Genomic DNA, 15714 nt, shown 5'->3' with positions numbered 1-15714 from the left:
TTGAACCAAGACCAAATAAAAGAGGAATGTCGGAAACAGGCCTAGAACTAGTGGAGGGAATACTGCCTATATAGGTGTCCTAGAAGGAGGCCTCCATCCTCAATTTGACATGACCTAGAGTCACCTCAGAAGAGTGTATATATTGAGGAATTACCTTGATGAGATTGGTGTCCTGTAGGCAGTCTGTGAGGGACTGTCTTCATTGTCCATTGGTGGGCTAGGAAAGCCTAGTTCATGGAGAGCAGCACCGTTCCCTAAGCAGGTAGTCCTGAGCTGTACAAGAAAGCTAGTTAAGCATGAACTGGAGTGAGTCAGCAGGCAGCATCCCTCCAAGCTTTCTTCTTCAAAGTCTTGCTTGAGTTGCTGCTCTGACTTCCCTCAGTGATAGACTGTGACATGGAAGTATAATACAAAACTTCCCCTAAATTTTCAGTCAGAGTGTTTAATCAAAGTAGGGAAGAGAAAACTAGGATAGGCTCATTCTTTTTGCTTTCAATTTCAAGTTTACGTTGTCCCATGGGCCACCCTTGCCGTCTTGTGTTTAATCTCCATTCTCCAAAGTCTCATTACCAAGTTATTATTGACTCACTTTATCCAAGGTCTCTTCTGAATGCATTAAAATGTAAGTGTTCTGGGAATCAATCCCAGAACACTATGGTCATGTGTTAAGTTACTACACTAGTGGTATGGTACTTGACTCTCAACCTCAAATCACGGGGCAGTATAGTAATGTGTAGCAGGCTAGTATGGTGGTATCACAAGTTACATCTGGGAGCAGTTATTCAATGTATTAGGGAATGGGGCCCCACATTTTCTCTATATTCAATTTCAGCCTCTGTTTGGTGATGGAGACTGAGAAATAGACATTCTAGTTTTGCAGAGAGAATGTTCATCTTTTGGCACAAAGGTATGGGAAGAAAAAGGATAGTATTCTCTGGCCATTGTAGAAAATCATTTTCTAAAGAGAGGTTTTGTTTTTTAAATCAACTTTTCAAGGATTTAAAAATCTCTGATTAAGCAGTTTTCCTCTTTTTTACAACAGACCCCAAATAAGTAAGTCATAAAAGCCTGTGTAGCATCACAATTCTCCTGTCAAGGATCCAAGCCAAAGCAACAACAGAAATGAACTGAGAAACTCCAGACTAGAGGATACCTTTAGTTTGCATTTTCTGAGTTGAAAATGCTGCAGCGTATCAGAGATTGGAGAACATGTCACAGACCTCACTGGAAGGGCTATATTTAGGAAAAGGAATAGATCCATTTCCAGCTTCAACTCAACTCGGCAGTGAGCCCCAGAAATGTAGGTGGCTGAGTTTCACTAACTGATCATTCATCTTTACTCTCCAAATCTGTTCCATTTGCTTAATTCAAAACAAACTAGTAGTACATGAATTTGTCAAAAGCACCTTTGAATAAATAATGGTGACATCCCCTCCTCCCTACCCAAACTCCAGGAGATTTTGCTGTACTCTTAAGTTCGGGACTCTCGGTCAGAACTGCCATCCTGATGAATTTTGTAAGTGCCCTGACCGCCTTCATAGGACTGTATATTGGTCTCTCAGTGTCTGCTGATCCACGCGTCCAAGACTGGATCTTAACAGTGACGGCTGGGATGTTCTTATATTTATCCTTGGTGGAGATGGTAAGATTTATGGGTTTTCTATTTTGTTTTTCTAACACTGAAAATGTAAAAACAACTGAAAATGAGAGGGGACAATCAATTAAAGGGGAGAGTGGTGGAAGCTGAATAATGTAGATATAAGAGAGAGAATTAAATACTCTGTGGAAGCCAAGAAGGTAAGTTGTAGGCAGAAGACACATTACTCAAGACTGATATTCTGATGGTGATCTGAGATTCTGACCCTTATCGGAGTCCACAAGTGGGCAACAGACCAGTGTCCTAACGTTGCATTTGTACAAAATGCCTAGACTTGCATCTGAAAATGGAAAGTTCTCCTAAACAGCCATTCTGCCTACATAATGTACAACAGTTCAACCAAAGTTTGTCATTAGATTCATAACTGTTGGACTTAGTCAATCAACCATGTGTTCTAGAAATATGATTCCATTTTTAAGTATGAAGGATTGCTATTCTCATGAAATAAAGATCATGAAAGCCATTTGCTGTCTAAAACTACAACGTGTTTTCTAAGGAGATCTTAGCTAATAGTAATGAATGCTTACTTATTAATCTTCATTCTCTATAATGTTATTATAAAAATAGAACCTGGGACAATTTACCCATTTCTTTCCTCCCCACTCCCTCCCTTGCTTCCTTCTTTCCTTCTTTCTGCACTCTTTTCCTTCTTTCCTGTGTAATTTGGCTCTCCATAAGATAGGCCTTTTTTAAAGTCATCATCTGTTGGACTTGCTCACATTTTAATTATCTTTAGGATGGGGCTGGTGAAATAGCTTAGTTGGTAGAGTAAATGGTTAGTTTGCACAGAGCTCCAAGTTCAGTCTGCAGGTCTACAGAAGCTCCGGGCATGGTGGTGCACACCTCTTACCCCAGCACTTAGGAGATAGAGGCAGATGATGAGGAGTTAAAATTCATCCTTGGCTAGCCATATACGCCTAATTTCCAGGCCTCATTTCAAAACCAAAACAAAAGTCTTTAGAATAAAACCTTAATCATCAGCATTTCTTGTGAGGTAGAAGACAGAAAAGAAAAATGAAATGATAAGTCAGCCTGAACAAAAGCAATTTCTGTTATTCCCTGTATCCTGGAGAAGATAAAGCAAAATAAACAGCATTGAAGGTAATTTGTGGAGCAGATCCTTGGGGATTGACTAGCGATGCTGCAGAACTCAGTTATTTACTGTCCGGGAAGAAAGTACAAAGAGTTGTTTAATAAGAAAAAAGTAAGGGAACAAGAAGCAGAGATTCTACAACCAGAGTACCACAGCATCCTGAAGTCATATTTCAGAGAGGTTCCCATGGCAAGTGCCAGCATTTGAACCCTGTGCTTCAGAACCCTGGCAGCTTTGCTTAATAACTGAGTCAAGTGGACAAAGTCAATACCAGGCATGCTCTATATTTACAAATGTTTTTTAAGCATTATTTGCCATGCTACGAAAACATTTTCATTTTGATAATGAAGCTAAAATTGGATCAATTTCTACCTCCGACCTCTGTCTCCCAACGAAAGGTCACTGTCACTCCTGTGTTCCTTCCAAGATAAGGAATCCGGATTTCTAACCTTTTGTAAGTTGGAAATCACACTATCACTTCCCATCACGTGATGTGAGCTACCCATTGTTCAAATGTCTCTGTCAGTCTTCAAGTTCACTTCTGAGCCTCCTGTTCCAACTTTCCCTTTTGTCCTTCGTGGGTCAGTTGCCGTATTCCTTTGAAGTTCATTTTGCTTTCTAACCTAGATTGGATTCACTCTTCAAGGTATGATGGATGTGTATGTTCAGAGTCAATTCCTTTTCTTTGCTAGGTTATATGTTCCTCCAAAATAGATCTGGGAAGATTATTGTCCCATCTGTCATGTGGGAGCCTAAGCTAATGCTGTCGCTTTCCTGTCACAGTTTCTGCTGTGTGTACCGTAAGGGTCAAGAGAGAGAACAAGGAGGCTGATAGCTCAGCATTAATTGTGACCTTGTGCAGCTTGCCATTGGCCAAGGAAGAACTAGCATCCTGGCAAGAGGACAGGAAAGAAAATCCTGTGAATTTCCTGGGGCTGCTTCTAAAATCCAGGTCGCCTGCTCTCACGGCCTTCGGAGTAAATTCTAAACAAATACAGATCTTTCACATAGTGGCGACTTTAACTGTTGCTGTACTCTGGGGCTGTGCCAAAGAAAACAGTCTGCCATTTAAAAAGAGGAAAAACATGGTTCAGAGACTGTGAAACAGCAAAGAAAATAAATGAGAGTAACTGGCGGGTTGAAGGATCATCTTAGGGTAGCAAACTCAGTTTGCTAATCCTTGATGTTCACCAGGCACCTTTTGAGGAGACTTAATGTGTAAAGATAAGCTGCATGTTTGGCTTGTTTGTTTATTTGTTTCAAAGAAGTGGAACTCCCAAAGAGAAGGAGCTCTGGGTAAGAAGGGACCATTAGCAATGGGGTCAAGTTAGAAGGACGTCTTCCCTGGGGAAAATTGCCAGTCTTCATTCTCCCAAGGGGGGCGGGTGGCCTTATCCAAATGCATGGACTCCAATTTGTGTTGAATCCTTTCTAAAAGACATGAAGAGTTGCCACGGCTCTGTGTGACCAAGGGAATCAATACTCTTGTGTGAAGATCTGTGTCCCAAATGGATTTTCATCAAAACAAGAACAAAGACACATGGGAACAATTCATTTGGGAGGAGACCCAGAGCAAAGAGCTGGAGGAGGGAACCAGAAGAGACATTTCAACAGGGTAGGGGATTCTATTAAGTTGATGGTGGCATGTTCTGTCATCCAGAACCTTCTGAGGTTTAAAACATGCCTCATAGCTCTTTACCTGAGACAAAAGGAGGCTCCCCCACCCCAGATACATGTGCATATGTGTATATGTGTTGGAGGTCAGAGGTTAGTCTCAGGTGTTATTCCTCAGGAAGAGTCCATCTTGTTTCTGAGGCAGGCTCACTCACTGGGAGCTGAGACTTGCTGCTTAGGCTAAGCTGGCTGGCTAGCAAGCCTCAGGGATCGACCTGTCTTTCCCTCCCAGGTCTGGGATTACAAGTGATACCTCTGTACATGACTTCTATATGATTGCTGGGGATGGCACTTGGGTGCTAAGCTTGGGCGGCAAGCTCTTCACCGATGGAGCTTTGAAAGTAGGTGTTATTTATAGGCCTTTCCCCATTGCCCAAAGATATTCCTATCAGCCTTCTCTCTCCATACTTCTGAGATTGAGTGACAAAGATGTTTCTATAGGGAGCCCAAAACCATGACAACAAGCACCCCAGGACAGAAGCAAAGGGTGAATTTAGGAGGAAAACAAGGAACTGTGCAGGACTAATCATGCTCTCTTGGGGGCTCTGCTGCAATTCTGGAATGGGAGATGGGACTTGGAGAGTGTGAAGTATCACAAGTAAGAGTCATTAGCAGTTTCCCCCTTCAGAAGTGCTCATGCCCCCTTTTTAATGTCAAGTCCCATCTATATCAAGGTATCTCTCTGGTACCCCAACAGCCCACAAAGATTTAGCACAAACACAGAAAAAGTCCAAGATTTTGCTGTTCCTGAGGTCCTGCTTGCTACTTATCTTTTTAGTCCTCCAGGGCATATACTTGTTTCTCCTTACTTCCATATAGCTCGTGGGCCAGCTTGGGTTCCCTTCCTGGTAGGCACAATCCAGGTGTCACTGAGTGGTCTGAGCCTAGGCACAATCCAGGTGTCACTGAGTGGTCCAAGCCTTTGTCTTTTCCTTCACGTTTCCTCTAGTGGCCTGATCACTGCTTCTGAACAGAGATGGCCAAGGGATGCTCCAAGGAGTCTCCCAGTTCATAGACAGATTCATCAGAGCAGAAGCCCAGGCTCCTTATAGCAGCCAGCAATGAGTGCTCCCATCACTAGTAACTGTCTTCATTGGTTTGTTGGTAGCTACTTTATGGATTCCCCAGATAGTTAAATTGTAGTCATAACTTCCAGTTCATTGGGTTGCACTGTCTTCAGGAACAGTCTCTGGTCTGGTACTGACTAAGTTTACGGGAGCAGGAAGCACAAGCCTAAGGAATGGAAACACTAACAGAAACAGTGTTGAGGTATTGAGAGTTTGTGATTTGTTACTGTTGCTTCTGTTATAGTCTCTAGTATTTTCTTCTTTATACTTGGAATGTAGTTTTTCTCTATTTTCTTATTTTATGATGCAGAATGTAGTATCTTTCAAGGGTTTTAATTTTTTTCTAATGTGAACATTTAAAGCTATAAATTTCCCCATGAGGCATCTCTTGTGACTCCCATATATTTTGTACTTCAAAAGTGTGCTCCTTTTGAATTGTTTTTACATTTCCCATGTATTTTGTTTTCTTTTTGATGCATGGATTATGTAGAAGTATATTGTCTAAGCAATATTTGAGATCTAAATGGTTTTCAGTTGTGGATTTAATTAAATGCGTTTTTAGAGCAGGTTTGTTTTCTTATGTTAGTGGAGAGGTATGTGTTGAGACTTGTATGTCACACAGTCGATTTTGGTAATTTAGTTGTTAGATTGAGGGTTCTTTTAATTGTTAGGTATGGGGTTCCATGAGCACCAGTTAAGTTGACTTGTTTAGTAGTATGTGTCGTATTTTCAAATTAATTCCTGATTTCTCCCATTGATTTAATGCTAAATTATCAGTTCTTGTCTGTAGGTTTGCCCACTTTTTCTTAGTTCTGTTGATGTCATTTCATATGTCTGGGCTTCTGTCATTTGTTACACATTTATTTGCATATTGTCTTTGTCCGTTTAGGCTACTATGACAAAACACTCGGTGGACTGATCAACAGAAATGTTGCTGTAGAGCTGTACAGCTGTTCAGCCTGGGAAGTCTAAGATCGGGTTTTTGGCCTATTCAGTCCCCAATAAAGCATTCTTTTGTTTTCAGACAAATATGTTCTTACAGTGTCCTTGCAGTGGGGATGGGGCAATGAAAGGGAATTTGAGGATTTCATCCAACCTCTCATCTCTTACAGTGATACTAATTCGACCATGATGACCTCACACTCATAACCTAATTGATTTCTGATGTGGTTTGAATATGATGTGTGTGCCACAGGTTCATATATTAAATACTTGGCTCACAGTTGGTTGAATAAATTAAGACATACCAGTACCTTTAAGAGGTGAAGCTTGGCTCTAGGAAGTAAGATACTAGAGGCATGTCTTTTAAAGATGGTATCTTACACCATCCCTTTTCTATCCTCCACCCCTATTTCTCATAGTCCTGTCTACCATGACATATAAAATCTCCATACATTGCCCACTCCATGATGTTCTGCCTCAGCATGAGCCCAGAATTGCAGAACCAAGTGCCCATGGGGTCAACCCTTTCAAACTGTGAGCTGACACAGATCTTTCCTCTCTATAAGTTGCCAGTATTGAATACTTTGGTTATAGCTGTAGAAAAGAAGATGACAGGCATCTCAGAACCTCATCTTCAAGTACTTTTATATTAGGGTTTTAACCTGTAAGTTCTTGGGAGACCTCACCTAATCCACACGCATCGTGGCTGCTGTGTTTTCTCTGGTGAATTGACACTGCCACCACCGCTATCTGGGAAAAATCCTTGGTTGTTTTTTTTTTTTGTTTTTTTGTTTGTTTTTACGAGACAGGGTTTCTCTGTATTGTTTTGGAGGCTGTCAGTCCAGCCCAGCCTCGAACTCACAGAGATCCACCTGCCTCTACCTCCCGAGTGCTGGGATTAAAGGTGTGCACCACCACCGCCCGGCTGGAAAAATCCTTGTCTTGATGTCTGTTTTCCTTAACTATTGCTGGGTGTCCTTTCTGTCTTTGTGCCTCTCACCCACCTTTTGAGAACTAAGTGGTATAGCTCAGGTAGAATGCTTGAAGGAAGGATCTAGCAGAAGTGTCTGACATAATCAACAATCTTTGATTATTTTTAATTAATGCCTAGAATAGCACTAGTGTATTGGTATAAACAAAAATATTTAGAGACAATTTGATAATTTGTCCTTTAGCAAACAATAGTATTAGGTTCACTCCTAGCACTTGTAAGTCTTCCCAGCTATAAACATTTGTGACCAGGTTTTATGCACTAGGTATGAAATCCTATGGAGCAGTCCTCAGATCTAATCAGAAATAAGTCGGTTTCCCCTATAATCATCATGCCATTATTACACCAGTAAGAATCCATTGCTTTGCAAGTTGATAATGTAGCATGCAAGAGTTAAACTTGGGGAATACCATTGCTAACTCTTCTTCCTCAAGTGCTCACATAGCAACTTCTATCACTAATAGAGGTTAGCACCAGGGAGAAAACTTCCAGTTCAGCTCTAGCCTGGATTCTTTTATTCTGCAGCCATGATATATGATATTTTCAGAAATAGATGGTCACCATACAGTTCTGGTGGACAACCATTGACAATAACCATAATCCACACAATATTTTTGTAGACAAGGGGTTCTATGGCCTTCGTAGCCAACTACTCCTAGGGAAGTATCCTGTATCTGGCACTAAGATTTTCATTTAATAAGCCATGGCTCCTGGAATCAGCACTATCCATCTATACTGTCATGCAAAGTCCTTTTTTAAAGCCAATATTTTAAAATTACCTTATAAAGTAATGTTTCCATATGGTTTCTTCATACATTCTTAGTTACTTTTAACTACCTTCCCATACTCCATATTCCTCCCATTTATGTTCATACATTATCATCTCCAGGGTTCCTTTTCTCTATTTTCATAGTACATGTGCTCAAATATTGATTTATAACTAGATTTGTTAGTTTGATGTCTTTTTCATAGTATTGTGTTTGCCACAAATAATATCATACATATATATATATATATAAGTCATATGCATATAACTCCTCCTAATATGGAGTAGCCTGTGACTATGTTAACTACTGTCAAAAGGGACTTGGAAATGACAGTGAGGTTTAAATATTTGAAGATGAGTCTTGAAAATAGGAAGCCTTGATATGACTATGAGCAGGAAAAAAGCTAAAATGGTGAAACAAAGGTCAGAGACATGTAGTGTTGCGGTGCTGGCTTCAACAACAGAGGAAGAGGCCAGAAGCCCGAGAACATGGGTATTCTCTAATCTAGAATATGGAAAGGACAAGGAAATTGACTCTCCTCTACAGCTTAGGAAAGGAGTCCAGCCCTGATGGCACAGGAATCTTAGCCTGGTAAGACTGATGCTAAAATTGGGACTATAAGAACTATAAGATAATACGTTTTTATTGTTTCAAAGCGCCCAGTTTGTGGTCATCTGTTAATAGTAGCCGTTGAAAACTAATCCATCCCTTGGTATCAACTTACATTTAGAAGTAATTGGAAATGGAGACAGCTTTGTAAACGCGTCCTTTTCTGTCTGAGCAACTAAAATCCCTTCTGAGAAAATTCTCAGAATTGAAAGTGCACTGATCTCTCAGACTCAGCATCTCTCAATTTAATAAATCGCTTGGATGTGAGGAGGAATGAATACTCAAAGTACCTTCTACATCAGTTTGGATAAGGTTGCTTCATTTTTAGTGAATATCATATATTTATAATGCATAAATTAGTTAATTTTTAAAGACATACATGGTTATGCCAGGGAAAGTTTATTTTTGGAGCTGAAGCAAAGTCTCAAACCTTCCGGCATTTTTCCTAAGGTTTTTAGATCCTGCAGTCAGTTTCTATAGCAACAAGTGAGTAGGAACCTCAGGGGACTCTGACTGCACTGTAACTAGAGATGTCCCTGGAATTGGCGGAACTGGACAGCTGCCCTGGTTCTACTGTGTTAATAGAATTCTAGTGGATGTTGGAGAGCTCAAGCTCTCTGAGGTGGTAATACAGAGAGAAGAAAAATCAAACAGAGTTCAGGTACCATTTCCATGAAAATCAAGGCAAATTAGTAAAGAATACAGGCAGTTCTTCATAGCTATAGTTTCAGTATTTAGGAGTCAGTTAACCACAGACCAGAGATCCAAGGAAAGAATTCCATCTACACTGAACACAGACATTTCTCTTGTCATTGTTCTTCAAACAGTGCAGAATAACACTTACTTATATGGTATCTGCTATTTCAGTTCTCTCTATATAAGCTCTCTATACAGTTGATTTATAGCATAGAGGAGGATTATATAAATTATATGCAATTATTGAATTATTTTATTTAAAGGGCATGAGCATCTTCAAATGTTGGCATTGGAGGGAATTCCTGCAATAAGTGTACTTGGATGTTGAGGAATAACTATATTTCCTATCCCAACCCCTTACACACACACCACCCACCAATCAATGCATTAGTTTTCTGAATCATTGTCCTGTCCTTTCCCCATATTTTTTTGGATTTTCGCTTTCAATAGCTCATCCTTTTCAAGACTATCAACAGTCTTCCATTGTATTTCTCATATAATAGTGGATGAAGAAAAGTCACAGGGAAGGACATTTTTTAGAGGTATTTACTAGATTACTACTGCCATACTCTAGAAAGGAAGTGAGGTAGCCTTTATGTAAATATTTTTTCAACAAATGTTAAATGTGGGTCTGCAAGTGAGCCAGCAGTCAGTGTTCAATCACGGTTTTTTCTTCAAGTTTCCACTTGCACTCCATCTCTGACTTCCCTCAAGGATAGATTACAACCTGCAAGTGTTAGGTAAAAAACCCATCCCTTCCCCTAAGTTGCTTTTTGGAAGAATTTTTTTTATCATAGCAACAGAGATGGCTTAACTGATTACATTTAGAATAGGCACATTTCTAGGAGTGGAATTGCTGTACAGTACGGAAATTTGACAGTTAATATTTTGAGGAATTGCCAGACTATTTTCTTTTGCGGTTGTACCAATTTAGATGATCATAACCAACAGAGAAAAGACAATTTCCCCATATCCTCACCTGCATGTGTCATTTTCACAAATATTATTTCATTTTTAAAGTGATTAACTGTTGTAGATTACATATTAGCGCCTCTGCAAAATCCACACATTAACTTTAATCTCTAGAATGATGATATTAGGAGGGACAGTCCTGATGGTTGCTAGGGTTGATGGGGTCAGATGAATGGAACTTGCATAATGGGCTTAACGTCTCATAAGAAGAGTTAAGTGGGTGCTCTCTAGGCTATGTGACCATACAAGAGAAGGCAGAATTTTTCATAAACCAGGACTAGACATAGAATTCCACAGACTCTATAGTTGATCTGGTTTTGGATTTCCCAGGGTCTAGAGCTTAGTGAAATACTGTTGAAGATGCCCAATCAGTTAGTACACTAGAACTGTCCTAGATGACCCACAGAAAAGACAGTCTGCAGATTTGAATCTGTCTCTGTGGTTTTCACTTGCTTTTCTCTAAAGAGGATTTCCTGTGATTATCAAATAGCTGTATACCTTCTTTGACAAGTTTCTAGTCATGCTCTCTGCTTATTCCTGCTATTGAGTTCTGAGATCCTTATATATTCTGAATACTGCCTTTATTGGGCACATGTTTTGCAAATATTTTCCCATTCCATTAACTGCCCTTTGAGTCTGCACAAAGATTATTTTTCATTTTGTAAAGACTACATTTTTAATTTAAAAATTTTAAAGAATTTCATATATTAGTACTATTTTATATCATTTCCCCTTTCTTTTTTCTATCCAACTCTTCCACGTACCCCCAACTACCTCCTAAATTATTGATCTTTCTTCTTATATTTTTGATTGTGAGCTTAGCCTTTAATGGCTGCGCCATCACTCCAGCCCTGATCTTCCTTCTTATTATTTTTACATACACATATGTATGTGCACAATACACACATGTACATGTACACATATACATATGTATGTCCTATAAAGTCCACTTAGTGTTGCTCATGTAATTATGTGTTTAGGGTTAACCACTTGGGATTGGAAAACCTAAAAGAGACTCACCCCATAGAGAACACTGTTTTTTCTTCTCCTGGCAGTCACTAATTGCCGATAGCTCTTTTCCATTTCATTTTTTTGTAAAGTTTTATTTTGCTGCGAAGATACCATTCTATAACTATAGGTCTCCAGTATAATTTATAATCAAGTATTGTGTCATCTCCAACAGTGCTCTTTCTGCTTCAGACTCACCTGACTATTTGTGGTCATCTGTATTTTCATACACATATTACTTTTTTCATATTTCTGTGAAAAAAGTCATCGGAAAATTTAAATATATTGGATTTAACTGGTAGATCAGTTTCATAATATAGACAATATTTGTTCTGCCAAGTTAGAGGCTTGAGAAGTGTTTTGGTATCTCCTCCATTATTTTTAAAGTTTTCATTGTAGTGGTCCTTTATTGTATATGGGAATCTTTCCCTGATTTTCTTCTCATCAGTGTATTATTGGTGTTTTTAAAAGCTACTAGTTTTTTTACATGTAGATTTTGTATCTTGCTATTTTGTTGTTTTCATCAGACCTAATAATTTTCTGGTAGAGACTTACATTATCTTTCAATATTTCATCTTATTTTCCTGTTTGTATCATTTTGTATTTCTTAGTTCTAGCTACCACTTCAAACATTATATTGGATAACTAGAAAGTAGATACCACTGTCTCATTCTTTATCTTAAATTAATATGTTCATTTTCCCAGTATAATGTTGGAAAAGACTTGACATACATAGGCATTATTATGTTGAGGTATTATTCTTTTATTCATTCCTAGTTTTCATTGCTATGATAATGTACTGACCAAAACCGATTGGAGGGAGGAAAGAGCTTATTTGGATTACGCTCCCATGCCACAGCCCATCTTTAAGGGAAATCAGGACAAGAACTCAAACAGGAACAGAAGCAGAGACCATGGAAGAATATTGCCTACTGGCTTGCTTCCACTGGCTTGCTCGGTTTTCTTCCTTATACAACCCAGGACATACCTAGGGGTGGCACTACCCACAGTGTACTGGGCCCTCCCACACCAACCATTAATCAAGAAAATGCCTGAAAGACTCGCTTATGGACCGTTCTGATGGAGGCAATTTCTCACTCTTCTTAAATGACTCTAGAAAATCTAGCTGTGTTAAGTTGATAAATTAACAAACAAAAAATAAAAAAAAACCCAACCAGCACATATTCCTAGTATTTTTAGGACTTTATCATGAAGGATATTGAGCTTTGCCATAGGCCTTTTCTGCATCCGTTTGAGATAATCATGTGATTTCAACACACACACACACAAACATACATATGTGTACATATATATGTGCTATGTTACATTTATTGACTTGAATATGTTGAAATATTCTTGCCTCCTTGGGATGAAGCTAGCTTGACCATCATACATGATTCTTTTTCATGTATTGTCAAATTTGACTTGCAGATATTTTGTTGAGAATTTTTAATCTACATCCATCAGAAAAATGATCTTTATGTTTCTTTTCCATACATCATTTATCAATTATTTTATAAGTTCATAGAACTAGTTTGGTAGTGTTCCTTCTCAATTCTACGGGACTTTATTTAAATAAAAAATATATATACATTAGAATTTCATACATGAGTACTATATATAATTTCCAGTTCTCTCACTCCCTTACCAATTTCTCCCAGGTCTTCTCCTCAAATTCATGAACTTTTAACTATTGCTATAGACATATATGTACATACATATATAAACACACACACTTACACATCCTGCTGAGTTCACTTAATGCTGCTCTATGTGCATGTGTTTAGAGCTGACGTCTTGGAACTGGATAACCTATCAGGGGGCTCATCACTTCAGAAGACTGATTCTCTTTCCTCAGCAGCTATTAATTGCCTATAGCTCTTCATTTAGGGATGGGGCCTTGTGAGATTTCTCTCGTCCATGTTGGCATGTCAGCTGAGTTGTCGTTGTGAAGGTCTTGTTTAGGTGATCATATACTTGAGATTTCATTGATGAAGCTTTCCTGTCATTTGTAGGTAACATTATGTCCCAAATAGACAACATGATCCTCTGTCTTTGTGCCCCCTCTACCACAATGTTCCCTGATCCTTAAGTGTAAGGTCTGTATTGTATATTTTATTTATTTATCAGTTGGGGTTGATACCCACAAATTTCTATTGTTCTCTGTACTTAGCCAATTGTAAATTTCCATAATAGCCTTTGTCTGTTGTAAAAGCAAGTTTGTTGGATGAGGAGGGAGAGTTATTTTAATCTCTAGGTATAAGAAGAAGTATTTGGAATGTAGTTAGAAATTGTAAGTGTTTAGGAAAGTGGCAACAGTAAGTTCATGACTTCACCAAACATAGGTAGTTGGTTAGGTTTATAATACCAGACATGAATTTCCTCCTATTGAAAGAGAATTAAATCCAGTTAGACACCTGTTGATTAACCTCAAGATGTAAAGGCAACCATTGTCCCCACTGAGGACATCTTGCCATGTTGTCGTGGTTGGTGGGCTTTACAGGCATGTAGGACTGTTGATTTATTTTCTCCCTCAGTAGCTTGCAAAGAATCTTTGGATACTATGATAGTTAGTCCTCAGGGAAGAGGCTTTTAGGTAAGCTATGGAATATTTTTGAGGAGTGCAGGTAATAGCTCTTCTATCAAAATGTGATCAGAATTAAGCAGTAATACACCCATTTCTAGAAATGTCTTTGTTGGGAGACTAACATTTTATTCAATATTTATGTTTGTCAAAATCCAGTTAAATTGCTTATTCTTGCTGATTTAATTCTGGGGTGTCTATAACTTTATCAGTTTATTATAGATTTTCCATCTTTTTGGAGTTTTGTATAGTGCATTTTGACTGTATGGAGAAGAAATGCAGGAACATGAGGATCCTGGTGACATTGTGACTGTTGTCTTAAGGCAGAGAGAAATGAATGCTGGTAATCAGTTCACTTTCTCATTTTCATTCAGTTCTGGATCCCACACCATATAGTAAACTGCCACAGTCACATTGTCTTCTCAGTTAGAATTTTGCTGAAGCACCTTCGTAGACATGCCCATGAGTGGATGATTCTAAATTTAGCCAAATTGACAATAGAAAAAAAAAGAACCGTTTTAGGTAAAGATAATTTTTTCCCAGAAAACTAAAGTTCCTTTGGCATAAGATGTTGATTTGAGTCAAGAAACTTAATAAATGCAGTAGTGAAACAAAGTTACTTTTCTACTTGAAGGCTTCAATTTTTCTAGCAGAGCCAGAAAGAAACACTTTTCTTAGTGCATCTCTGGGCAAGATGCTTTTACTAAAATTTATTCCTGTCTCTATACCTCACTGATAACATCAATTATCCATAGTTTAACATCCTCTTATTTTATGTTGTATACCACATGAGAATTTAAAATGTACAACATTACAAGTCTACTGTCGTGAAAGCCTTGTGGTGGCAAGGGTTGTGCATTTCAATTCTTGTTAAGAATTTTCAAAATAGGGAGAAATATGCGCCCTTGAAAATTCATTCCCATTATTTCTTAGAAAAGATACTGACTGAAGTGAGGAAGATGATGAGTGGGCTCTGAGAGCTGAGAAGAATGCTCAGATATGACTTGAACTTTGGCATTTCTTATTTGTCTCTTTTATCTTAAAAAGACTTTTTGTAGAATTCTCTGGCATTTTGATGCATCTTCAACACCATGACTCCTATATCTAAATGAGTCAAGTGCTGTTTCAAAAGCGATTTTGCTGCTGTTTGTTATGAAATCATTTTTGCAATGGACAGGGGACATTCAACAGGTCCTCCATATTAATATGGAAACTTCCATCTGGGGATAAAAATCTCATAAAACTTTTTAAAACATGACTTTTTCATTTCTTTTTACATCTTCAGGGTAAGGACGTCTATCTTTGTAGATTTTTAATTTGCATTGTTTGTATTAGAAACATGGAACTAGTATGGTGTCTTTGTGGCAAAGATGTTGCAGAATCTGGGTTCTGTCCTGTATTTTTGTCATTTCCTTTATGTGGCCAGATGTTTTTCTATCTAGTGGAACACCTTTAATACTGTTATTTCCCACTTTTTTTCTAATGACGTAGGAAGGTATTTTCATAACAGGCAAGGGTGAATCTCAGGTAGAACTGGCCTTCCCATTCCTGAATGAGCTGACTTGGCTCTGTCCTGGATCTGGCATGACATCTGTAGAGCTATGGGTAAGCTATTATCTTCCCAGAGACATTGATTGCACATAACTGAAAGGAG

General features: G+C 38.6%; 1 protein-coding gene across 2 annotated transcripts in view; it reads left to right on the top strand.

The window, feature by feature from the left end:
* The window catches only part of Slc39a12 (solute carrier family 39 member 12), an 84254-nt gene that overhangs the window by 66364 nt on the left and 2176 nt on the right, over nucleotides 1-15714 (top strand). For both annotated transcript variants that reach the window (XR_005880733.1, XM_040755458.1), the window contains exon 14: nucleotides 1455-1642. Coding sequence is in view for 1 of the 2 variants with exons in the window: in XM_040755458.1 (XP_040611392.1) it covers nucleotides 1455-1642 (188 nt within the window). In the remaining variant the exon portion in view is untranslated. The remainder of the gene's footprint in view (nucleotides 1-1454; nucleotides 1643-15714) is intronic.

The sequence above is a fragment of the Mesocricetus auratus genome, unplaced genomic scaffold, assembly GCF_017639785.1.
Source record: "Mesocricetus auratus isolate SY011 unplaced genomic scaffold, BCM_Maur_2.0 Super-Scaffold_100013, whole genome shotgun sequence".
Taxonomy (NCBI): domain Eukaryota; kingdom Metazoa; phylum Chordata; class Mammalia; order Rodentia; family Cricetidae; genus Mesocricetus; species Mesocricetus auratus.
Note: the sequence above shows the minus strand (reverse complement) of the source record. Positions and strands in the feature narration are given on the sequence as shown.